General features: G+C 36.8%; 1 protein-coding gene across 7 annotated transcripts in view; it reads left to right on the forward strand.

The window, feature by feature from the left end:
• Positions 1-26,171, forward strand: part of THOC2 (THO complex subunit 2) — a 102,781-nt gene that overhangs the window by 58,016 nt on the left and 18,594 nt on the right. For all 7 annotated transcript variants that reach the window (XR_009517971.1, XR_009517973.1, XR_009517972.1 and 4 more), the window contains exons 13-29: positions 4,355-4,396; positions 4,834-4,964; positions 5,062-5,163; positions 9,458-9,542; positions 10,193-10,286; positions 10,690-10,770; positions 12,704-12,800; positions 14,892-15,009; positions 15,994-16,173; positions 17,023-17,187; positions 21,271-21,546; positions 22,809-22,950; positions 23,408-23,565; positions 24,512-24,640; positions 25,004-25,135; positions 25,223-25,407; positions 25,910-26,088. Coding sequence is in view for 4 of the 7 variants with exons in the window: in XM_060001960.1 (XP_059857943.1) it covers positions 4,355-4,396; positions 4,834-4,964; positions 5,062-5,163; positions 9,458-9,542; positions 10,193-10,286; positions 10,690-10,770; positions 12,704-12,800; positions 14,892-15,009; positions 15,994-16,173; positions 17,023-17,187; positions 21,271-21,546; positions 22,809-22,950; positions 23,408-23,565; positions 24,512-24,640; positions 25,004-25,135; positions 25,223-25,407; positions 25,910-26,088 (2,296 nt within the window). In the remaining 3 variants the exon portion in view is untranslated. The remainder of the gene's footprint in view (positions 1-4,354; positions 4,397-4,833; positions 4,965-5,061; positions 5,164-9,457; positions 9,543-10,192; positions 10,287-10,689; positions 10,771-12,703; positions 12,801-14,891; positions 15,010-15,993; positions 16,174-17,022; positions 17,188-21,270; positions 21,547-22,808; positions 22,951-23,407; positions 23,566-24,511; positions 24,641-25,003; positions 25,136-25,222; positions 25,408-25,909; positions 26,089-26,171) is intronic.

Genomic DNA, 26,171 nt, shown 5'->3' on the forward strand with positions numbered 1-26,171 from the left:
TTTTTCCCTCTCATTTTTGAAATTTGTTATAAATTAGTAACAAATCAAAGAATTTTTATCAAATAAAGGAAATTTTTGTTGCTGGGGTTTCATGAGTGAACTAGTCAAGGGTAGTATGGACACATCTCTCTCCACTTTTTAAAAAAAATACATCTTTATTGGAGTATAATTGCTTCACAATGCTGTGTTAGTTTCTGTTGTACAACAAAGTGAATCAGCCATATGCGTACATATATCCCCATATACCCTCCCTATCCCACCCTCTAGGTCGTCGAAAAGCACCGAGCTGATCTCCTTGTGCTGTGCTGCTGTTTCCCACTAGCTATCTATCTTACATTTGGTAGTGTATATATGTCGATGCTACTCTCACTTCGCCCCAGCTTTCCCCTCCCCCCTGTGTCCTCAAGTCCATTCTCTATGTGTATGTCTTTATTCCTGCCCTGCCACTGGGTTCATAAGTACCATTTTTGTTTTTTGTTTTTTTTTTAGATTTCATATATATGCGTTAGCATACGGTATTTGTTTTTCTCTTTCTGACTTCACTGTGTATGACAGACTCTAGGTCCATCCACCTCACTAGAGATAACTCAATTTTGTTTCTTTTTATAGCTGAGTAATATTCCATTGTATATATGTGCCACATCTTCTTTATCCATTCATCTGTTGATGGACATTTAGGTTGCTTCCATGACCTGGCTATTGTAAATGGGGCTGCAATGAACATTGTGGTACATGTCTCTTTTTGAATTACGGTTTTCTCTGGGTATATGCCCAGTAGTGGGACTGCTGGGTCATATGGTAGTTCTATTTTAGTTTTTTAAGGAATCTCCATACTGTTCTCCATAGTGGTCAGTTTACATTCCCACCAACAGTGCAGGAGGGTTCCCTTTTCACCACACTCTTTCCAGCATTTATTGTTTCTAGATTTTGTGATAATGGCCATTCTGACTGCTGTGAGGTGATACCTCATTGTAGTTTTGATATGCATTTTTCTAATAATTAGTGATGTTGAGCAGCTTTTCCTGTGCCTCTTGGCCATCTGTATGTCTTCTTTGGAGAAATGTCTATTTAGGTCTTCTGCCCGTTTTTTGATTGGGTTGTTTGTTTTTTTGATAATGAACTGCTTGTATATTTTAGAGATTAATCCTTTGTCCGTTGATTCATTTGCAGATATTTTCTGCCTTTCTGAGGATTGTCTTTTCATCTTGTTTGTAGTTTGCTTTGCAAAAGCTTTGAAGTTTCATTAGGTCCCATTTGTTTATTTTTGTTTCTATTTCCATTACTCTAGGAGGTGGATCAAAAAAGATCTTGCTGTGATTTATGTCAAAGAGTGTTCTTCCTATGTTTTCCTCTAAGAGTTTTAGAGTGTCCGGCCTTACATTTAGGTCTTTTTAATCCATTTTGAGTTTATTTTTGTGTATGGTGTTAGGGAGTGTTCTAATTTCATTCTTTTACATGTAGCTGTCCAGTTTTCCCAGCACCACTTATTGAAGAGACTGTCTTTTCTCCATTGTATATCCTTGCCTCCTTTGTCATAGATTAGTTGATCATAGGTGCGTGGGTTTATCTCTGGGCTTTCTAACCTGTTCCATTGATCTATATTTCTGTTTTTCTGTCAGTACCAGAGTGTCTTGATTACTGTAGCTTTGTAGTATAGTCTGAAGTCAGGGAGTCTGATTCCTCCAGCTCCATTTTTTTCCCTCAAGACTGCTTTGGCTAGGTTCCCATAACTTTTAACTTATAGGTTATATTTTCCTATTTCTAAGTTATTTTGATGGGTCTTATTTAGACCCTAACAAAAAGATTCTTCTATTAGAGTAGTTTTAAGACATAAATGCGTAGTTCTTAGCCTGTTATATGGCATGTAGTACTCAATGCATGATAGTTAATAAGGACGGTGACAATAATGCCATAATTTACTTAGATGTAGTCGAAGTCACAAATTTAAATATTTTTCATTTTTTTCCCTTTTCATTTTTTCCATGGATGTTGGTGGGGGGGATGGGGAACAGCAGATGAGGCTTCACTCGCTCGCCTGCTGCTCACCTCCTGCTGTGCGACCCAGTTCCTAACAGGCCACGGACCGGTACTGGTCCTCGGCCTGGGGCTTGGGGACCCCTGCTCTAAAGTAGCATTTGAAACATTCATGGGTTAGAGGTACTAAAAATAGGACATTAGTAATAAAAAAGTAATTTATCTAGTTATATCTATGACTTACTCCAGCCTTTATTTCTCAACTCTCCAAAAGCCCCTTCTTGATGAACCTGCTTTTTTTGGGGGGAGGGCAGTGCTCAGTAGTGTTATGCAGCCCTGTCAGCTGCTCTGTTGTTATAGGGCAAGATTGGAACCTGCTTGGGGTCATTTATAGCTGATGGTCTGTGTAGACATAATTGTGAGTGCTCAATTTTATTCAAACTTAAAATTCAGTTCCTAACAGTACATTGGTAAGTGTAGTCTTGATCTTAAAGAGATCCTGAAAGATCTCTCTTTTCTAGATTCTTACTGACAGATTCTTACTGATTTTCTAGATTCTTACTGACAAGTAGCCTTGTCAGTTCCTCAAAGATAGGAACTCTCTACTGTTCATCTTTGAATTCCCAGTGCCTGGCACATAGTAAACAAATGAATGAATGTCTTTTGTCCCTCCCCATCCTTTCTTTCTTCAACTTCTGCCTGGCCATTCAATAAAACTTTTAGTATTCTATTGTGGGAATGGAGAGTTTTGTATGTGCTCTGAATTAAAAAGCAAATTAAGTTAAACTAAATGAAAAAGAAAGCATCAGGGGAGTGGAATGTGTAAAGAAAATCACTTTTACATGCATGTACATCTTGTTTTGTTGTTGTTGTTCATCTTGGTTATAATTAGCCTTTGATAGAAACCTTTTCTTACTGCTCTTCTAGATAGTTTCCTTGTGCTTTCCATATTTCTTTCTCTCTTTCAAATTTTCCTGCTTGTGAAATCTAGAGAATTGACAAACAGACATTAGAAACTAATATAAGTATCTAGTAAGAGGAATTAGGACAGCTTAGTAACTAAGAAAATGTTTTATTTGTATGGAGGAAACTATTTATAGCTTTATTAGGTTAATTTGAATCATAGTATGCTAGCAAAGGAGTAGCTTAACTGCCTTTATCCCCAACACAATACCCTATAAACTGGATTCTTCCAATTATGACATACCGTTATTTCTGCCTCCCAGTGTACACACAGTATGCCACCAGAATTACCATCCCCTTCCAACAAAATAAAAGCAACTATATAGTTTGTTTTCTGCCAGGCCACTCCTTCATAACCTGACTCCTTATTTGCTGACCAGGATGTATGTTGACTTAATAATCGTTTCTGTGAAAGGGAACCATATCTTTTTAACCTGCCAGTTAAAAAAGTGTGATTCTGTATGTTTTCCCATCAAGGTAACATGGCCGTCCCTGAATTAGTCTTATGTGAAAATATTGCACAGAAGTTAGACTTCCCTGTAGTAACACCCATTAACTTACTCAAGCATGAAAACATACATGCACAAAATATCCTTATCTACCAATAAGGTATGTTAGCTGCATATTAGCTTTTCCCTTTCTCATACTTGGTATTGAGCTAAATACATTCCAGGAATCTAGATTGTCCTCGAGTATCAGTGCTTCACCTGTCCTTTTGGCCTTTGTGTACTCCCCCAACACTCCACCTGCCTATACACACACAAATGTTACTCACAATTTCATTTTGTATGTATAGACAGCATTGTCAAACATGGCACTTCAGCAGCCCACCTGCAAATCACTGATAAAATAATGACCCATGCTTTTTCATTCAGTCTGTCCAAGTTAGGAAGTGGTTTGGTCTTTGTCAGCAATGGTATTAATATTTTGGGCCTATTTCTTAGGGCTTAAGTGGTGGTGAATTAAAACATAGCTTTGGATTTCTTTGGGTTTAATTTTTGTTGTCGTTGCTTTAGTGTTAGATTTTACCAATTCTGAGGGGGAAAACTAGAACATCTCGAAGGAGAAATGCAAATGCATTATAACTAAATTGTGCTGGCTACAATTTTATAATAAATACTCAGATCAGTTTTAGGATGCTTTGGTTTGTGATAATGAGGTTGAGAAAAGAATTGGCTTATAAAACTGGCATTTAAAGTTCATGAATGTCACAAATTATTTGGAGGTTAGAAATGTAGATGAGAATTTAAAATGTTAATTGGTAATACTGACTGTATGTAAAATCTACATGTGTGTAACAAGTAACGAAATAATTCACAACTACGTGCAAGTTAATTTTTTTTCAAATTAGAAACGAAATTGTGACAGCATAATCTTAACCTTTTTGCATTTTATTTATAGTTTTTTTTAATTTTAGTTTCAGTCTGATGGAAGCAAACAAGAAGATAAAGAGAAGACGGTAAGAGACTAGAAAAATCCAATGTGTCTAATGTTTGTCTAGGTACAGCATACTGTAAATTTTACTGTGAACAAGCTTTAATCACCTATGTGAATAACTATTTTATACTTTACATGTTGAATGTAGCTTTTGGCATATCGTACAAAGTATCTTTTAAGATTGACAGCCTCCTGTTTTTGAGGATTACCATGTTGAGAAAGGAAAAGGGATAAAAAGTCCCTCATTCTTGCTACCCCTTTCCTTCCCTCACCTCATTTGCTTTCTTAGATGGAGAAACACAAATAACCATTGTGAAACGTACAGTGATAGTGTGGGGAATTAGATATGGTGTGTTATTAAATCAAGGAACGGCAATTTTTCCAAGGCTTACATAAATTTGTTGGGGGGGGTTAATATGCACCTCTTAACTGAAATAATTTTTCCTCCATTTTTCGTAGGAAGTTATCCTTAGCTGCTTGCTTAGCATTACTGACCAGGTATTACTTCCATCTCTTTCTTTGATGGACTGCAATGCTTGTATGTCTGAGGAACTGTGGGGAATGTTTAAAACATTTCCATATCAGCATAGGTAAATACATAATATTTTTGTATTTTTAGCTACTATTCTAGTGCACTAACCTCTAAGTGTTTAACTTTTCCTAATTCTTCATCTCATCATTTTCAAGATATCGTCTGTATGGCCAGTGGAAGAATGAAACTTACAACAGTCATCCACTTTTAGTAAAAGTTAAAGCTCAAACAATAGACAGAGCCAAATATATCATGAAGTAAGTTTTAATTTATTTTTCTTCTTAATATCTGGATCTGATTTACTGTCTTTCAGCCAGCTTATGTCTGAGCCTCAGTTTTGAGGAAGCCCAGGAGTATTTGCTAATGGTGTAGCTAATTATATACTACACATAGAGTGACTATCAATTTTTGTGGTTTTTAGCTCATTTTGACTACCATGTTAGTTTTTGTAGTTGTCATGTTTGCCCAGCTATAAAATCTGATAAAAATCCTCTTCAGGATGCATTATATTATAGGATGACGTGTTTTTTTTTTTAAAGGAGAGCATACTGTGTAGCCTTCGCTCAGTTTGCATAATACATTCGGTGGCTTGTACAAGGTAGTCAAAGTTCTAGGAATTTCTGTTGAAAGTTATAATAAAGATTTATTTTTTCTTTCTGGAAGATCTAGTAGAATCATGCAGAACTATCTCCTTAGGGAGTCAACTTTTGAAAAATTTCTAGTTTTTTCATTTGTGTGCTTTATTTTCATGTCATTAAAAACATAAGAGTGGGGCTTCCCTGGTGGCGCGGTGGTTGAGATTCCGCCTGCCGATGCAGGGGACACGAGTTCTTGCCCTGGTCCGGGAAGATCCCACATGCCGAGGAGCGGCTAGGCCCGTGAGCCATGGCTGCTGAGCCTGCGCGTCCGGAGCCTGTGCTCCGCAACGGGAGAGGTCACAACAGTGAGAGGCCCGCGTACCGCAAAAAAAACCAAAACAAAACAAAAGAGTGATGTTAATCTATTGATACTTCCTGATAAACTGTTTGAAGTTTAATTATGAAAATTGTATACTTCAGATCAGTATTGGTTTAGATACTAATTACACTGCTGTATTGCAAGGGTTTTCAGCAAGGCTGTTCATTATCATTTCTTTTACATTTGTGCAGTTGTATGGTTATTCTAATTAGAAGTAGTACATTCACTGGTTTAACTAACAGTATGCAGTGACACTTTTTTTTTAAATAATAAATTTATTCATTTATTTATTTATGGCTGCGTTGGGTCTTCGTTGCTGTGCACGGGCTTTCTCTAGTTGCGGCGAGCAGGGGCTGCTCTTCGTTGTGGTGCATGGGCTTCTCATTGTGGTGGCTTCTCTTGTTGTGGAGCACAGGCTCTAGGCATGCGAGGTTCAGTAGTTGTGGCTCGCAGGCTCTAGAGCGCAGGGTCAGCAGTTGTGGCACACAGGCTTAGTTGCTCTGTGGCATGTGGAATCTTCCCAGACTAGGGCTCAAACCCATGTCCCCTGCATTGTCAGGCAGATTCTTAACCACTGTGCCACCAGGGAAGCCCCCAGTGATACTTTCTTTGCTGAGTGATATTGTCGTAAGTCACAGTCTACCAGGGAAACAGGTGTGTGCACAATCACAGTCTGGTTTAATAGATGCTGTTATACAATATGTATAAAGTTCTATGGGATGATAGAGAGGAGAATGAATATTTCACCCCATGGAAGTTGGGGAAGGCATGGAAAGAGATGATATTAGAACTGGTCCTTCCAAAAGAGTTCTAGGCTTAAAAATTCCCCAAGTAGAGTTTCTAGCTTAACAACAACGAATATTTTTGAAGCCATTACTATGTGTGGTGGGCGCTGAACTAAGTGCTTTATATGGATTATTTAATGATACATTAAATTTTTTTTGATAAATTTATTTAATTTTGGCTGTGTTGGGTCTTTGTTGCAGCACGCGGGCTTTCTCTAGTTGCGGCGAGCAGGGGCTATTCTTCATTGCAGTGCGGTGGCTTCTCTCGTCGTGGAGCACGGGCTCCAGGTGCACGGGCTCAGTAGTTGTGGCTCACGGGCTCTAGAGCACAGGCTCAGTAGTTGTGGCGCACGGGCTTAGTTGCTCCGAGGCATGTGGGATCTTCCTGGACCAGGGATCAAACCCGTGTCCCCTGCATTGACAGGCGTATTCTCAACCACTGCACCACCAGGGAAGCCCCGATACATTAAATATTGAATCTGTCTCTTCCACTCTCTACCACCACTAACTTAGTTCTTTTATCTGGAGTGTTATAGTGCCTTGTATTATTCTCTTTCTTCAAAATCCTTTGGTGACTAAGCATTGCCTGCAGGTTATATGTCAGACTTTATGGCTTGGTGATATAAGAGAACCTTCATGATCTGTCTCTCCCTATTTCCATCCTCATTTCCCGCCAATTCTACCTCTAGCTGTACTGAGCCCACTTATGTTTCCCTGAGTGTGCTATGGTCTCCTTTTCCTTTGCATATAATTTTTTGTTTCTTTTGTTTGTACAGGTTTTCCCTTACCTCTTTTTCCTCTCTCCATCTGGTGACCTCATCATTGGACAGTGGGCTCCAGTGTCACCTCTGTGAAGCCTTCCCTTGCACATACCACCAAGCACAATTGATTGTTCTTTATTTGTGCTACCACTATGTCATATGCATATAACTACTATCATACCGCTTATGTATATTGCTATGATTATTTTTCTTTTTAAAGTTATCTAATTTTTTGACTATTTTATATATTCACACGGTTTAAATTGTAGTAGATATGAAAAGGTAGACAGTAAAAAGTCTCTCACCCTGTCCACTCAGTTCTCCCAAGGGAAAAAAAAAGTGGTCACTGTTTAGTTTCTTATTTATCATTCCGGCTATTTTTATGTATATGCAAGTGAATACAAATATATTATTCCCTCCCTTTTTATACTATTGATAGCATATAATAAGTACTGTTCTATAAGTTGCTCTATTTGTTTAAGAATATAAAAATTTTAAAAGTGGTTTTAAATCTACCTCCCCAGCTGGACTGAGCTTGAGAGCAGGTGCTGTTACTCATCCTTGTATTCCTGGTGCTTAGCACTTTGCCTGTCACAGAAGACATTAATATGAATTAATGAATAAGTAAATTAATACAAATGTTTATCACAGAAGAATATGTGCAGAATTTTTAATGTACTCGGATTTTTGTTATATTTGTAAGCTCAGCTATTTCACCAGCCTTGAATAATATGATTTTGATATTGATTGAACTTTTTAAGTTGAGAATGGAATGTATTAATTTATTGCTTGGGAATTTCACAAGTTTTGATTACTGTTTAAAACATGAATTTTCTATAGGGCATCCAGTAATTCATGCCACAAATGTTCATTGATTGTGTTCCATATGCCAAGCACCATGGTTGCTTGAGAGGAGGACATAATCAAGAGAATATTCCTTTTATTTATTTTTTTTGGTGTTGGGGGAGAGGAAGCAGAAGGGAATGGGATAAAAAATATGGAAAGGAAGGGTTGGCTTTGGCAAGTAGGAGGGCTTGCGTGAAATAGTAGGGTTAGAAGTAAGGGCAGGTGGTGGTAGAACTTTATTTGTGCTTCAAATAAAGCTTCAAAGTAGAACAGAGTATAGCCAAAGTTTAAAACTGATGGGTCTCTCTTTTCCGTGGGACAAAAAGAAACTGGGCCATGCAGAATGGGAAAGGGAAGCAGTTGTTGATGAAATAATTTTGATTAATGGATCAGTTTTGTCATAAGTTTCTTAAGATAATTATATCAAGTTTGTCACTTCCAGAATGGTCACATTCCTTGAATTGTCAACTAAATTCATTATTTGCTTCATTACATTTTCACTCTAGAAAGCTTCCTGTCACTTGTTAGTTTTTCAGGTTTCTAGATTTATTATGTAGTAATTTCATCAGAAGAGTTTAAGATCCTGTGTAATAATTGTTTTGAATTTGTAAGCATTTCGTAGATATAAATTTCCAAAATGTTAGTAAAAGAATACTGAGTAGAGGGAGAATTAAAGAGGAAGGACAAGAGTAGAATTGATTTTTCAAGAATTGTTTACTTTGAATATGAAAACCAGAGAACTTCTTGTATCAAGGAGTGAGTGCAGCATTAGCTGTTACTCTGTTAGGGTCACTGACACAGATGGCATGAGGCATTTCAAAGTATTACACCAAATTTGATATCTTAATCCCTAAAGTGATAATGAGCCCTTCTAAATCTAAAATAATTATTCTCTGTAAGAAGAGTTTTATGTACTTGTAGAGTACGTTAAGAGTTTTAATGCTTATTAGACTATTACTATAAAATGAACATGTGTATATTGTAAATGTTAAGCATTAATACAAAATTTTAATACCCTCTTGGAGAATGCCTAATCAAAATAGCCCAAGTCCTGTAGTAAAGCATATGATGAGGGTGGTTGTTTACATGGATCCATTTTGGATATTTGGGAAATAAAATTTTTTTCATGATGTAACAAAGCTACCAACATTAAAAGGGAAATTACTTAAGATGATCCCTGCCACCTTTTTCTCCCCTTGTAGGCGTCTAACCAAGGAAAATGTGAAGCCTTCTGGAAGACAAATTGGGAAGTTGAGCCACAGCAATCCAACCATTTTGTTTGATTATGTATGTTTTGAGGTTAATACTATTTTCAGGGATTTTTCTTTTTGTAGTCTTTAAATCAGCACAAGTGGAAATAGAATGATGTAGTTTAAAAATGTTTGATAGTTTTAGGGGACAAAAACTTTAGCAAATGAAACATTGTATGGTTATTCTAAAAACAAAATTTAGTATGTAATATGTTTAACACATTGATCTACTTTTCTAACAATAAGTGACAGTGCTACTGTTATTAAACAGACTGACATTGTCTTGTGTACCACATTTTGAGTTATAAAAACATTAATAAAGTGATGCATTATTTGTTGATTTTAGTTTTTAGAAACATTTGAACAGCATTTCATTGTGATTCAGATGTAACACTTTCATGTTTAGAAAGAGATTTCTAAAACACATTTGACATAAGTCTAGCCTCTATAATTCCAAAATTCAAGTTTGGATGCCCTGGAATTATTTCCTAATTGGAAATTGTAGCCTAAGAAAATATTTTCTAAGGAAATGATAGAATAGTAGGTTTTATATAAATACACAATGGAAGGAAACTAATTTTAAGCATTATTTCTTTTGAAAAAAAAGTGTAGCCATTATTTAGTTAGCACGGTAAAAGTTCTCTTTTGATTAGTCAATGCCTTTTATTCTTTGTTGCTGTCTTCCAGATCTTGTCACAAATACAGAAGTATGATAACTTAATAACACCTGTAGTAGATTCATTGAAATACCTCACTTCGTTGAATTATGACGTCTTGGCCTGTATCCTTTCAGGTGAAGTAATAACATAGATTTCACGTTTCATAGATCTTAGTGGTGAATGTTTTATTTTCATTCTAAGTTTCTTTAGCAACCATCTGAGGTTGATTCAGTTGGCTGATCGAGAGGTTGACCAGCTGGGAGTTTGTGTGTGTGTCTGTGTTGTATACTGAGAAAGACAATGTTAAGATTACTAAATATCTTTGATATAGTTAGAATCTGCTTGCTGAAAGCTGGGAAAGAGGCTAAAAAAGAAAAGTTGGTACTACAGTGAGTGTATTTTTCCATAATTGGTAATAAATTGGAGCTAACAATTTATTTTCCAAGGGGTGGCTTTTTGTTGTTGTTGTTTTAGCGGTCTTTGTTAGGGATGTGGTGACAAAATTTTTTCTTAATTATATGAAAGATTGTATCATTGAAGCTTTAGCTAATCCAGAAAAGGAGAGAATGAAACATGACGACACAACCATCTCAAGCTGGCTTCAGAGTAAGTATTTTTATTTTTCCAAGGATGAAATTTCCATCTTTTGTCATTGCTATGCTATGTATTCTGTTACCTATGCTAAGAGCCTATTTGTCAAGTGCTCTTGAGAATATCTAGCCACTCAACTTGTTCTACAGAGGGTCCATGTCCTTGGCTGTGTAAGGAGGTTCATATGGTACTTAATTCATTTTCTAACTCAAGAGGCCAGTATTGGCTGTGATAGCATTTGGGCAAGCATTACTGGGGAGATGAAAGTTCCCATCCATTCTATTACTTTAGAAGAATTAATCTTTTTTTTTAAGATTTTTTTCTTGATGTGGACCAATTTTAAAGTCTTTATTGAATTTGTTACAATATTGCTTCTGTTTTATGTTTTGGTTTTTTGGCTGTGAGGCATGTGGGCTCTTAGCTCTCCAACCAGGGATCGAACCTGCACCCCCTACATTTGAAGGTGAAGTCTTAACCAGTGGACTGCCAGGGAAGTCCCTAGAAGAATTAATCTTAAGGGAACTATTCTCCCTTCTCTCCTTTCCATCCTGAGGTTCCAGTCACCTTAAAAGAACAAAAACTTGGTTGTTTAACAAAAAGCCCTAGCCTTGTTTTTTTTCCTTGTACCTTTGATTTCTAGCAGCCAGTTACATTTTCTTTCAACCTGTTGTGTCTCTGATAGCTGAATCTTGCAGTAGCTTCCCATTGCTCTTTGAAGTCTGCAATCTGTAATAAATCATACAAGTAAGTTCTTTTGGGATCAGGTCCTTTCTATACTAGCCTCATCTTTTGCCCCTCCCTAATATTCTAGGTTCCGTTAATGCTGAACTTCTTGCACTTTCTTTTGCACATGTTATTCCCTCTTCTTGGGGTACCCTTGGGATACCCTTCTATGCCCACTCATCTCTTCCAACACATTTTCTACTTATTCATTAGATTTTAGCTTAGAGGTCACTTTCTTTGGAAAGCTTTCCCTGTTAACAACCCAAAAGTCAGAATAAGGTGCCCCTCTTCTGTACTTCTATGGAACTTTTTATTCATCATAGTTATTTTAGTTTAGTTTTCTATATCTCTCTGGACTGTAAGTTCCTTGAGGGCAGGACCTGTGTTTTGTCCATTGTCCTTTAGGTGCTCAGCAAATAATTTTCAGCAAATAATTCTTGAAAAGGCTGCAGATCACTTGACTTTACTGGGGTCTCCTCCTCTTTTTTTTTTTTTTTTAAAAAGGCCACGCCGTGCTGCATGCAGGATCTTGGTTTCCTGACCAGGGATTGAACCCATGCCCCCTGCATTGGGCGTGCCAAGTCTTAACAATTGGATGGCCAGGGAAGTCCCTCCTGCTCTTGTCTTGAGTGGGGTTTTCTCCCTACTAATGTGATAAGGACTCTTGGCTAAAATTGGTCTTTTGATTGCCTCTTGGTCTGGCAATGTTTCCTTGCCCCTCCACAACTAGTGGCATGTTCCTAGATAAAATGAGATTTTTTTGTGTGACTCAGACATTTGAGGGGCAGGTGTTTTGTTGATCATTCAAGTTTACTGAGTTATCTGCAAGATTTTGTTGTGGCCTAATTAACGTCACAAGTTATGGAATCAGGCCGTGTAAGTTTGAATCACTGTTCTACCTCATACCAACTGTGTGTCCATGAGCAAGTTACGTGACCTGTCTGTTCGGAATTTCCCTCATCGATAGGTTTATACCAACCTGAGATAATTACTGCCAAGGTTAAATGAGATAATTACATAAAGAGCTTAATAGACTGCTTGGCATATGTATGGTCAATAAATATTAGCTATTATTAATTATAAAATTCTGTTCAGTGGCATCAGCAATACAATTTTTCCCACCTCATTTTGTTTGGGAAATTTCATTGAAATAACACTTAATATTGTGCTTTTTGTTTTATGAACTGTTTTTTAAAAAGCCCTATTCCTTTTTTATCTCATATAGGTCTGGCTAGTTTCTGTGGTGCAGTTTTTCGTAAATATCCAATTGATCTTGCTGGTCTTCTTCAATATGTGGCTAATCAGCTAAAGGCAGGCAAAAGGTATTCATAGCAAATTATATGTAAATGAAATTCAGTAATTAGAGTACTTCTGCCGGTATTGGGATACTGACATTACTATTATGTTGAAAAACTGTTTGTTGGTTGTAGGCTTAAGAAAATAATTGCTCACTTATTTATATGGAATTCTTTAATTAAAAGAAATAACTTAAAATATGCAGAAAGAAATGTAATATTTGGCTATATGTGTAACTCATTAAAGTAACTAACTCACTTTGACTACCTGTTAGGCTTTTGAATAAATGGTTGATATGGTATATTGTAAATCCTCTTATGGCAAAACTCATTGCACTATTGATTATGCTACTGGACAGTAATTGGCCTTTACATTGAACATTTGGTAGGAATGTGTTTATTTTGAGGGTATATATAGTATCTTTAAAACACAACTATTTTTTGAATTTAAACTTCAGAGATAGGTAACACTAATGCACCTTTTGGACATTGTCTTCTTTTCTTTATAAATACTGAGTTTTATTATTTTATTCTGGACCAATATCAGTGCTTAGAGTTTGAATTGGAATGTATATTAAACCCCATCAGCAATAGACTGACTAGACTCAAAAGAACTGGAAATGGTTTTCAAAAGCTTTCTGGTAGAAAGCAAACAGAAATCTGTAAAGCTATCTGGTGCTCCAAACAAGTATTACCTAAGTAATTCTTGACAGATTATTTTGGTTTAGGGAAAGCTTAAAAAAAATTAGGTTTGGGATTTAATCCGCATATATCACTTGCTTTATACTCCTCTATTGGCCATTCGTATACATTTTACTCTTCTGTGTCTGTATAGGCCAGGAAAACATCACATTACTTTTAAATCTCTAGTTCAGTTTTCTGTACTGTGATATAGTTTTTGTGACCATCTAATGAAAAGATTGTTTAAAGGAAAAACAAAATATTTCATTGGTACTTGTTGCATACTTATTTGAAGAGGGCCCTCTTGTTTTCAAAAACTATGTTTAGAGAAGCGAGGCAAGTTGAGAGAGTAAGCACTTAATAAGAATCTTAGAAAACTGTTCCTTTGTCTATTAACTTGTGTCTTGGGTATACCTAGCTTTACCTTTCTTTGGAAAAACATCTGTATTTGTTCTGTAGGAAAGAATGTTTTTCCTTATCTTCATTACTTAACAAAGTAAGGAAGATCTTGGAAGTCATAAGGTGTTATTTCCATTGACAGTCCTAAACTTTGAGAATTCAAATGAATAACTGTTGGCACAGTAATAAATATGTGTAAGGCAGGCCACTAAACTGTCATCTTAGGCTCAAATATCACAACTTGGAATTTGCATTTCCTTCCTTTTTTCTTTTCTCCTCTCCCTCCCTCCATTCCTCCTAAGTGTGTGTGATTGTTTAAAGAGATGGCTCTATACTATCAAAAAATATATATTGAGCATCCTGTACTGGAGGATAAAAAAAAATGTTATGAAGGGCATTATTGGGTTGGCTGCTAAAAATGAAATATGACCGTATATTAGATAAAAGTATTGCATCAGTGTTAGGTTTACTAAAGTTGATAACTATTGCTGTGGTTATGTAAGAGAATAGCGATAGTCTTAGGAAACACATTAGCAATTTTAGGGGTAATTAGGAATTTTAGGTACCTCTAAAATGATGTTACTTACTAGATAAGTTACTCTCGCATAGTTCAAGAAAATTGTGTGAGAGAGAGAGAGAGAGAGAGAGAGAGAGAGAGTGTGTGTGTGTGTGTGTGTGTGTGTGTGTGTGAGAGAGAGAGAGGGAGGGAGGGAGGGAGAGAGAGAGAGAGAGAGAGAGAGAGAGAGAAGATGGGGGAGAGAGAGAGAAAGCAGAAATGATAAAGTGAACGGGATGTTCACAATGTTAATAACAGGTGAAGTAGGGATAAAGGCTATGTGGGTGTGCTTTGTACTGTTCTTATCTTTGTATCCTATCTGTAAGTTTGAAATTACTTCCAAGTAAAAAGTTAAACATACTACATGCCCCAAATATTTATATACAAATAATTTAGGGATTCTTAGTATATTAATTACAATTCATTTTTACTTTTATGTTTGAAGTTTCAACTATAGACTATTTCTTATTTTTCCTAAATAGTTTTGACCTGCTTATATTGAAAGAAGTGGTACAAAAAATGGCAGGAATAGAAATTACAGAAGAAATGACAATGGAGCAACTAGAGGCCATGACTGGTGGAGAGCAACTAAAAGCTGAGGTGAGAATTGCTCTTTTTGTTTAGTGACTCAAAATTCAAAATGTATGCATGCTCCCTTTTAAAATCGCATCAAAAAAAATAAAATACTTGGGAATAAACATCACCAAGGAGGTGAAAGACTTATAAGCTGAAAACTACAAAACATTAATAAAGGAAATTGAAGATGATTCAAAGAAATGGAAAGATATCCCATGCTCTTAGATTGGAAGAGTTAACATTGTTAAAATGGCCATGCTACCCAAAGCAATCTATATATTGAATGCAATACCTATCAAATTACCCATGACATTTTTTACAGAACTAGAACAAATAATCCTAAAATTTATATGGAACCATAAAAGACCCAAAATTGCCAAAGCAATCCTGAGGAAAAAGAACAAAGCAGTAGGCATAACCCTCCCAGACTTCAGACAGTGTTACAAAGCTGCAGTAATCAAAATGTACGCATGTTCATAATAAAGAATTTAAACAGCACATAAGTACATAAAGCTAAGTGTCAAAGCCATACATACCCTCCTCTTAAAATCGCCCCCACCTCCCTTTTAAAAATTGCGATATACTAGTTATTTTAACCTTTTTAAAAAAGCTGAAACAAAGTGTAAAAGACAGTAAGTAATACATCTGGAGGGAAATAAATATCAAATCTTCTGTGGTCCTTGATACCCCAATGGGCATAAATCTGACAGTTGTTGACTCTGCCCCACACTGACTAAAGGATAATCCTTTATAAGGGACTGCATGGTAGAAAGTGGAAAATATGTAGAAGTTTAAAGACAGTTGACAGTTATCTTTAAGCCAGTGACTAAAGCCAGTGGCAGTAATAGTGTCAGTAAAATAAATTTGTAAAGAGAGGGAAGGAATGTAGAGTGTGTGGGTTTGTTATCTTCAGGATTGTAACCAAACCCTTTCTGTGTTTTTTCTTCAAATCAGATGGCATGTTTTATGTACTGGTACACTGGTAAAGTTATGTCTTCTCTTTTGCAGGGTGGTTACTTTGGCCAGATAAGAAACACTAAAAAATCCTCCCAGAGATTAAAGGATGCACTATTAGACCATGACCTTGCTCTTCCTCTCTGTTTGCTTATGGCTCAGCAGAGGAATGGGGTAATCTTTCAGGAAGGTGGAGAGAAACATTTGAAACTCGTGGGAAAGCTCTATGATCAGGCAAGTTAAAGTGGCCTTTGTGTTTCTGTGGGTTTTTTTTTTTTTTTCTCCTCCCCCCCAGCCCCCTGTGGGTTTTTAAATCTTGATAGTGGAAAATATAGAATGTGATACAATTTGAAAAATGTCATTTTGCACATCATATATATATCATATGATATATATTATATACAATATATAATATGTAATTATATATATAATAGACATTCTGGAAATTGGGACTCTTTGCAAATTATGATATTTAAGAGATGGATCTAGGGGATATAATAATATGTATAATGTTTTCAGTTAAGTAGATAACGTCAAGTTGTTTGCTCTCATCTTTTCTGATCTCTGGAAATCTGGAATTTCAGCCACAACAAAGTAGATATGATCTTCATTTATAAAATATATTTAAAAATATTAAGCACCAAAACCTATGGTTAGCCTACAAGATGTGTTTAACTGTCACCAACTATATTACAAGGAAATAGAAAACATCATATTTTATAAAGTTTTCGACTTTTAAGGGCCAAGAAAATTGACTTGCATATACATAAAATTGTTCTATGTGATTTAGATAAATATATTCTGCTACTAAAGGTGGTGAACAATAGCTTGGAACTTGAGACCTTGGTTGACTATTAAAGTCTTAGATTAGTCAACTTTTCAGGACTTGGGTATCTTTTTTGTAGTATGATATATGATTAAGTTTGTAGATTGTCTCCAAAGTTCTTTCAAGTAGTAAAATTTGAATTCTTAATTGTTAATCAAAATATTGTTAAAATATATCTTAGTCATTTTGGAAAATGTTATGTTGGTTTAGTAAAATGGTAGCACATTTGTGTTTTTTGTCTTATTTTTTAAATTTAGTGTCATGATACCCTGGTACAGTTTGGTGGGTTTTTAGCATCTAATCTAAGCACAGAAGATTATATAAAGCGAGTGCCTTCAATTGATGTGCTCTGTAATGAATTTCACACACCCCATGATGCAGCATTTTTCCTGTCTAGGCCAATGTATGCACACCATATTTCGGTAAGTATAAGTATCTTTGCTGCCATTCAGGAATGATTCCACATTACTACTTAACTGTTTTATTTGTAAATGCATTTTAATTTGACATAGATAGAGAGAGTTGCTCTTTTGTTAATACTCAGCTCTGTGCAGTGGGCAGTGAAAATATCCCCTTTAAAAAGTAAGTCTTACTAGTTCTATAATTTTATTGTTACTACACCACCAGTTGTCCAAGTTGATGTCTTATGGGCCCTCTAGAACTATAGTTCTCCAACATTAGTGCAGCTCATCAGGGAATTATTAGAGAATCACCAAGGAAGCATCTTAAAAACTCAACCCCATGTCCATAAATTCTAATTTAGTAATTTGAATGGTACCTGGGGATTTTTGTTTTGTTTTTGTTTTTTTAACAAGCACTAGATGATTCTGATGCAGGCGAATGTGGTACGTCATTCTGAGAAACACTCCTCTTGAATACAGAGAATCCTGTTTCCTCAGTGACAGTATCACTGTCAGACAGTTGACTTGCTATTACATGTACTGCCTTGAAAGAAATAAAGACTGACAGACTTAACCACCCCCAAACATTCTAAATACTCTTGCACTCTCTGTTGTGTAACTTCTAGGAAAGGTATATTCATGGCTCTTGTTTTATTTCTCTCCACCTAAATGAAACAACTGACAACAAACAACAACAAAAAGCAAACTAGAGCGAGCCCTCCCAATCAGGGTATCCTGTTAGTGACTGTATTGAAATTCAAGTAAGGTTGTGGGGGAAGAGAAGACAGCCCTCCTTCCTTTTCTCTATCTGCCACCTGGACTCTTCCCTTTAAACCAGTTACCTCTAATAGGAATTTACTTTTCCTTTTCCCTCAGGGCCATGGTCAGTACTCTGTTTGGAAACTGTGGTACTTCCCCACTCTGACTGGAGCCCAAGCATATTCTTCATTTTTCTGTAGGCTTAGATTCTGGCCCTTCTGTTTATCTGTTGTTGTTTTTTAAGTCTATGCTATGCAAGGCTTTCACTACAGATTTTGAGGAAGATCTTGTTCCCTTATCTTTAAGTAGGCTCCCTTCTTGTTCCCAGTGGGGATACAGGGCTGTGTAGTAGAGTGGGGGAAAAGGTGCTGAGAAATTTGGGATCTAATTGATCATTTAATCAACCATCAGCTGTTAGTGTTTACATATCAACTGCTACGGTCTCACACTTACCCTCTAACAACTAACTAAATGTTAATTGATTCAATTATCACTTGTAATACTGTGCTGTACTCTCTAGAGGGAAAAAGGGAATAAGGGAGTAGGATTGGGCTGCTTCTTCTCCTTTAGACTCTCTCAATCCAGAAAATTGTTATGCTCTCTTTGTGTAGTTATGTTTTGTGTTGTCGCCCCACCCCACAGTAGATCAGTCTCAGCTATACAACAGGGGACCTGATTTCTTGAAGGACTGAGGTGGGAGAATTGCTTCATCTCAGAAATTCTGACCTGCCCTGTGCTATACTGAGAAGTGACACACTAATCAGCGCTATTGAACCCTAGCAAACAGGAACACCTGGTTGCCTGAGGTTGGCTGAACTTTTCCAGGTCAGAAAATGGAGCAGGTCATTCATACCAACAGCTACTTTTTCCGTAGCCTGTGTAAAATATTGTGTCTTTGTCATTTAAGAGATAAAAATATCTAAACAAAGAAATGTCATTTTCCTTTCAAGTTTGAGGAGAAAAACAGAGAACTATACAGAGGTGGCTATACAACCAAATCAGGGGTAGGCCACATGCCACCCTCTGGAAAGGGAATTCCTCGGCAACCTTGGTTACACTGGATTGGTCATCCAGGCTTTCCTAGGGATCCTTACTTTTGCCTCTTGGGTGAAAGCCCCTCTTGAAGAACCTTTGATGAGAGAGTATGAGTATTAGAGGGCTGCTAGGTCCCTTCCATAAATTGACTGTTGGCAGGCTCTCATGGGAATAACATTGTTAGGCCAAGAGCTTTTTGAACAGTAATTAGAAGTACAGCGGGGAATTCCCTGGCGGTCCAGTGGTTAGGACTCTGTACTTCCACTGCAGGGGGCATGGGTTCGATCCCTGGTTGAGGAACTAAGACACCGCATGCTGCATGGCACGGCCAAAAACAACAAAAAAAAGTACAGTAACAGTGGGTATCAGTTCTATTCCGTAGGTCTAGTTCCCCAGGTGACTTTGTAGAGCTGTTATACTTATCTACTTGACTGAAGATGTGAGCTTGAAGAAGAGTTAAACTGACTTTAGGCAAGGAAATATTTGTCCTAGGCAAATATGCAGTATAGCTGTCTTTTCTGATCAAGCTTTTTTTTCAACTAGATAGGAATGAGGGGGGTGCCTGGAAATAGAAGTCACAGATTCAGAACCAAAGGATTAGGGAGACTGGGGCTATTCTATAACACTGTCATACCTGTAACCTAATTTTCAGTTTTAATTGCTGAGAGCCACCTTGCAGCACTGGTCTAAAAGAAAGGCTTTTCCCCTAGTTCATATTCTGAATATGACTAAATCAGGTAGATAAGCTATCTTATTTAGGTAGTTTCATCACTGTTTTATTCTGTGTTTTGTTAGAACCTCAACAGCTGTCTTTCTGTTCACATAGATTCATATTAGTTGCCTTCAATAGGACCCACCCTCAAAAATTTAAAAGCCTTTCTTATCCCAGCTGCTATTCTCTCAGGTCTCTGGTGTAATTGGACCTCTCTCCTAAGTAATGTTCTTTATATTTATAGCTTTGCCACCTATGTGGCCTCAGTAGTTACCAGCATGCTCTCTAAAATGGGGAAGACAGGAGATAATTTTTCCCACTTCTAAAGTAATTGTATGATTCTCAGAGCCTGTTTGAGATACCCTGTGGAACAAAGAGTACTTGGCATGCCTTCAATCCAGTGAGCCTGGGGTATGGAGCGCTCAGGAGGGACGGCAGCTGGACTGTAGGAGCCAAGACTCTTTTTGCCTATCACGATGCAGAACTGGAAGTGGGACCTTTGACTTCAGACCTTCTAGTTCTGGGCTCCATGTTTAGCACAAACTGTAAATGATTTAAGTGCTTTCTAGCATAAAGAAGAAGCTAGTTTTAGATCTCCTCTTAGGTTCATCTTCAGGGATGATGCCTAACCCAGACAGTTTTCTGGGTGAGAGCTCTTTCGTCTCAAAGAGACTGAAGGACATGAGATAATAGCAACAACTCCACTTTGTATTGTTTTCTTTTTTATGTTTGACACACATTCTATCAACTAATATGTAGTCCCTCCCATTGTACTAACAGATTCTTTTTCTCATACAATTAAGGGTATGGCCTTCCTCTGACTCTCCCCCAAATTAGGATAAACCAATCAGGCCAAAAAAAGCTGTGGTTTAAGTCAGTTCCCACATGCTTTAAACTCCAGTATACCATAGCCATTCAGAGAAAATCATAATTTAGCTTAGCAATAGGGTTACCAGTTGGTCCTGGTTTGCCTGAGACTTTCCCGGTTTTAGCACTACAGTCTTGCATCCTGGGAAACCCCTCAATCACTGGAAAACCTGGACAGTTGGTCCCCCTACTTAGCGGTCTTATGGTAACGTTCTCATAACCTTTCTTTGTGTTGATCCAGCTTCTTAATTGACAAATCGTAACAGATGATAGGGGCTACATGTAGCGATAAAACATTCTGTTTTGGTTGGCTGTTACTAGTTCCATTCTGCCTCTTTACTAGTGTTAAGACCCTCTACTTGGTTCCCTTGAATATCTCAAAAGCAGGAGTGGAAACCCTGCATGTTCAATCCTTCATGCAACAGCAAGAGAGAGTAGGGTGGGGGAAATGGACAGGGGGCCCTCATACCCTATTCACTTACTCAACAGGTCAGATGCAATAAGAATGAATCTTTGGAAAAGCTCATAGTAAGCACACAGGGCTAAATATTGAAACAGCTTCCAGGGATGATTTATCTTAAAAGAAATGTTGTTGGTAAGAAATTAGAATTCCTGCAACAGTTTTGATTGGTCATCTTCTGATTCTTGAAAAGGGAACCTAGGTTTTTATACTATGAAAATCAGTGCTATAAATTATATTGTATGTGTGTGTTTTTACTTTTTATCTCCAGTCAAAGTATGATGAACTTAAAAAATCAGAGAAGGGAAATAAACAGCAACATAAAGTTCACAAGTACATTACATCATGTGAAATGGTGATGGCTCCTGTCCATGAAGCAGTGGTTTCCTTACATGTTTCCAAAGTCTGGGACGACATCAGCCCTCAATTCTATGCCACATTCTGGTCATTGACAATGTATGACCTTGCAGTTCCACATACCAGCTATGAACGGGAAGTCAATAAACTTAAAGTCCAGATGAAAGCAATTGATGACAATCAGGAAATGGTAGGTTTTTGGTCTAGTAGCTCAAGTACAATAACTTCATGGTATTAATTCAACATTATCCATACTTTGGAATTGTATTAGCTCAGGTTCCTATCTTGTTGTTACACATAATGTTTTTCTAAGTGGGTTTAGAGGTTATCCTCTCCATGGGTGGGGCAGGGGCTTGGTGAGTACGTGGAGGTTATGACCAATCAAAAGGTATTTGAGGGCTGTGTTAGCAACTTAAAATGATCTGCTTAACTCCAATTGCAAGAGCAATAGGAATTCCCCAAAGGAGAATCCTTTAGGAGAAAGCTTTATTGAAGAGGTGAGTCTTGAACTGGATAGGCCTTGAAGATAGGTTAAGTTTGGAAATATGGAGGCAAATTGGTGACTGTAAAGCTTCAGCAAAGGTATGAAGTAGTCTGAGGTTTAAAGAGACCACTTTTACTGTGGCGATTGGGCTTAGTGATAAATTTGAAAGGTTAGGTTGGGGCCAGGTGATGTAGAGCGATGAAAGTTAGAAAGGAAGGCTTGAGGGACTTCCCTGGGGGTCCAGTGGTTAAGACTCCGCGCTCCAAATATAGGAGGCCGGGGTTTGATCCCTGGTTGGGGAACTAGATCCTGCACGCATGCCGCAACTAAAAGTCCACATGCCGCAACTAAAAGAAGATCCCGTGTGCTGCAACGAAGATCCCACGTGCCTCAACTAAGACCCGGCGCAGCCAAATAAATAATTAGTTTTTAAAAATGCACTTAAAAAAAAAAGGAAGGCTTGATAAAATTGAGAGCTATTTTAGATTCCTCAGTGGGGAAGTGATAATGGTAAAAATGGTACTTTAGGCAGATTGCTTGTGACGGTGATATGAAGGATACGTTTGATAGGGCAAGGGACTGGCATTAGGCGGGAGACCAACTAGGTGGCTTTTTGGGTAATTCATTATGAAGTACTGAGAGCATAGACTATGGTGGAGGTAGTAGGAATGCAAAAGACTTGTAAGCAGTTAGAATATTGGAACAGAGAAGGAAGGATCAAAGATGATTCCATGCCTCAGAGTAAAAGTACCAGTGTTGAGAAGGTATCCTGTTTTGATAGTGTACGAAGACTGACTTTGTCTTGGATTTGTTGAATGGAGGTCAAAGCACATCCAAGTGGACTCCTAAACATCCCTGTTGAAGTAATTAGTATAAGATATCAGCATTTATCTCCTCAAATTTTTTAATTAAAAGAAGGAGAGGTAATGTGCCTGTAGTTAGAAAAGTATCCAACTTATACTTTGTAGCCTCCAAATAAAAAGAAAAAAGAGAAGGAGCGATGTACTGCCCTTCAGGACAAGCTTCTTGAAGAAGAAAAGAAGCAGATGGAACATGTACAGCGAGTGCTACAGAGACTGAAACTGGAAAAGGACAATTGGCTTTTAGCAAGTAAGTTGTTAGAATTGTTACATTTCTGCCACTGCTACATTAAAAAAGCAAACTTTTATAACTTTGGAGGTATTGAAGTATATTATGTTTGTATTTCAACTCAGTGTTCACTATCCCATTCTTTGGTTATTCATTAACGCAGAGTCGACTTCACATGTTCACTGAAGGAACAGATTTAATTTGCTGGTGAAATTAATTAACTTAAAACTACAATATTGGCAGCTTATCATTCAACTTTTCTGTATAAAATCTTATCTCTGGAGAAATTATAGGTAGAAAAATGTCCACAGAGTGAAAATGAAAGTCTTATCCCAGGCATGACCTTTTGGTTACAAACTATAAATAGTTTGTGGTTTTATATCATTCTCTACACTAAAGTTTATGTTGTCATGTTTAGTGGCCTTGAGGCACTTGAGGAAGAAGTTTACCACTTAATATATTCTTCCCTTATTTTTAGAATCTACCAAAAATGAGACCATCACAAAATTTCTACAGCTGTGTATATTTCCTCGATGTATTTTTTCAGCAATTGATGCTGTTTACTGTGCTCGTTTTGTTGAATTGGTACATCAACAGAAAACTCCAAATTTTTCCACACTTCTTTGCTATGATCGAGTAAGTTCTTTTTATTGCAACCTTTAAAAAAAAGTCTCACACAAAGATAGCTAAACATTATATATAATCTATAGAGGTATTATTGTGTGTGTGGTTAAAAGCATGAACTCAAGAGCCAAGTGCCTGAACTTGAATCCTAGCTCTGCTACTTTCTGGCTATATGATCTTTGGCAAGTTTTTTTTAACCTCTCTGTGCCTCAGTTTTCTATCTGTAAAACGGGATAATAGTACCTGCTTCATAAGATTGTTATGAGGAATAAATGAGTCACTATACACAAAAGCACTTTGAGTAGTGCCTGATATATAATAAGCACCCCTAGTTAATCCATTAACTCAACATTTGGGTTTATATGTTTGTCATAATAGGCAGAACTCTCTTCTCCATTTTTAACCTTCACCCCCTCAAGAAGCAATGAAAAAGCTTACACTTTTGCACATATATAAAAGCAGGGATGCTTTTCAATGTGGTCACATTCACAGATTTTTGCATCTGGCTTTTTTCATAATAATAAGTTGCTGCATTTTGTGGTCTAAAAACATGACGTATGTTACAGCCTCTCAGCTGCCTATTTCTAGTTTCTATCAGCCTCGCCTCTGCTTACTGTCCCCTTAACCCCAGTAATATCTATGGCTAAGTCTTTGTTAAATAAGTTACGTTGTAATAATAATGATAGTTTTTTTCTTCCCTCATTGTAAATCCGCTTTCTTTATAAAAGTGGTTTTTTTTGTTGTTGTTGTTGTTATTGTTGCTTTATGAATGTGCTATTTCCTCACAAAAACCAGAATCTTTAAAGGTCTCTGGAATTGTGAATATAAAAGGGGAAGATGCATTTTGACTAAACTTACCTGTTTAGTTTATTATGATTTGCTATTACATGATCTTTTAATATTTTGAACTAATTTTGACCTTGATTTGTTTTTATTTTTCACACATTGTTTTCTGTAGGTTTTCTCTGATATAATTTACACAGTCGCAAGCTGTACTGAAAATGAAGCTAGTCGATATGGGAGATTCCTTTGCTGCATGTTAGAGACTGTGACCAGGTGGCACAGTGATAGAGCCACATATGAAAAGGTATGACAAATACTCTTACATTTTACCCATTTACCATGTATATAATGACCGCTTCCAGTAAGCTCTGGGTTCAGTTTTAAAAGGGAAGCTGAGTTTAAGATTCAGTTGTACAACAATGTTTAAAATTTAAGCACAATTCATTCATTATTAAAAAACATGCTATATTTTTATCCTATCTCAAACTGACATTTCAAATTAATGTCATTGAATAAGGTGGATCTTTCTGTGAAAACTACCTATCATTGAAAATACACATTATATTTTCACATGGAATCATTAATCTAGTCTACTTAAGTTTCAGCTTCTACTATTTTGGAGGACAGAATTTTTCTTTAAAAGTGACAGCCTATTTTTTGGCCTTAGGAATGTGGAAATTATCCAGGATTTCTTACTATATTGCGGGCAACTGGTTTTGATGGTGGAAATAAAGCTGATCAATTAGACTATGAAAATTTTCGACACGTTGTACATAAATGGCATTACAAACTAACCAAGGTAAGAAAAAATTGTATTTCTCAAAGGTGGTTTTTTCTCTTCATACTTATACTTTTTTAATAACAGATCTTAAAATGTTTGTTGTAGGCATCGGTACATTGCCTTGAAACAGGCGAATATACTCACATCAGGAATATCTTGATTGTGCTAACAAAAATACTTCCTTGGTACCCAAAAGTTTTGAATCTGGGTCAGGCTTTGGAAAGAAGAGTGCATAAAATCTGCCAAGAGGAAAAAGAGAAGAGGCCAGATCTATATGCATTGGCTATGGGGTAACACAATTATACTTTAATGTGATTTATGAGACTAGATTACAGAAGGATTCTGAAGACTTTAAAATGTCTTACAGTGTTGAAGTTTATCTTCTGCCTTACTTCAGGAGATTATGGGAGATTATGCGATCATGTTCCCACAGGCTGGTGAGAGTTGTCACTTCTGATTATCAGCTTCCGGTCTATACTGGATGATAGTTTCAAAAATCATATATAGTATATCCTGGTTTGGAGGAAATGTAATTTTATCATCAGTTGAGTTATCAAATCTTCAATAGTGGAAAAAAGGCATTTTAGTTGAAGGATTAGTTTACATTGAAATTTTTAAGAAAGCATCTAGGTTCTCTTATAAAGACATTCAGGAACTTACTGAAAATTAATATTTTTTATTCTCTGGAATCAAGTAGCAGAGTGAATAACTTGCTAATTTTATTCTTTTAAACCCCATGTTTGTGCCTTTTGACTTGTATTTGTATATTTAAACACTTTGTGCGACTTTCAGCTACTCTGGGCAGTTGAAAAGTAGAAAGTCATACATGATACCTGAAAATGAGTTTCATCACAAAGACCCCCCTCCGAGGAATGCAATTGCCAGTGTACAAAATGGGCCTGGCGGTGGGCCTTCTTCATCGTCAGTAGGAAGTGCATCTAAATCGGATGAAAGCAGTAATGAGGAGACTGGTATGCTTATTTGTAGAAATTTATAAGTAATACATTTTGTTTCAGCAAACTGAAATGTTTTGTATCACATGACAAGTAAAATG

Source organism: Delphinus delphis, chromosome X (assembly GCF_949987515.2).
Source record: "Delphinus delphis chromosome X, mDelDel1.2, whole genome shotgun sequence".
Taxonomy (NCBI): Eukaryota; Metazoa; Chordata; class Mammalia; order Artiodactyla; family Delphinidae; genus Delphinus; species Delphinus delphis.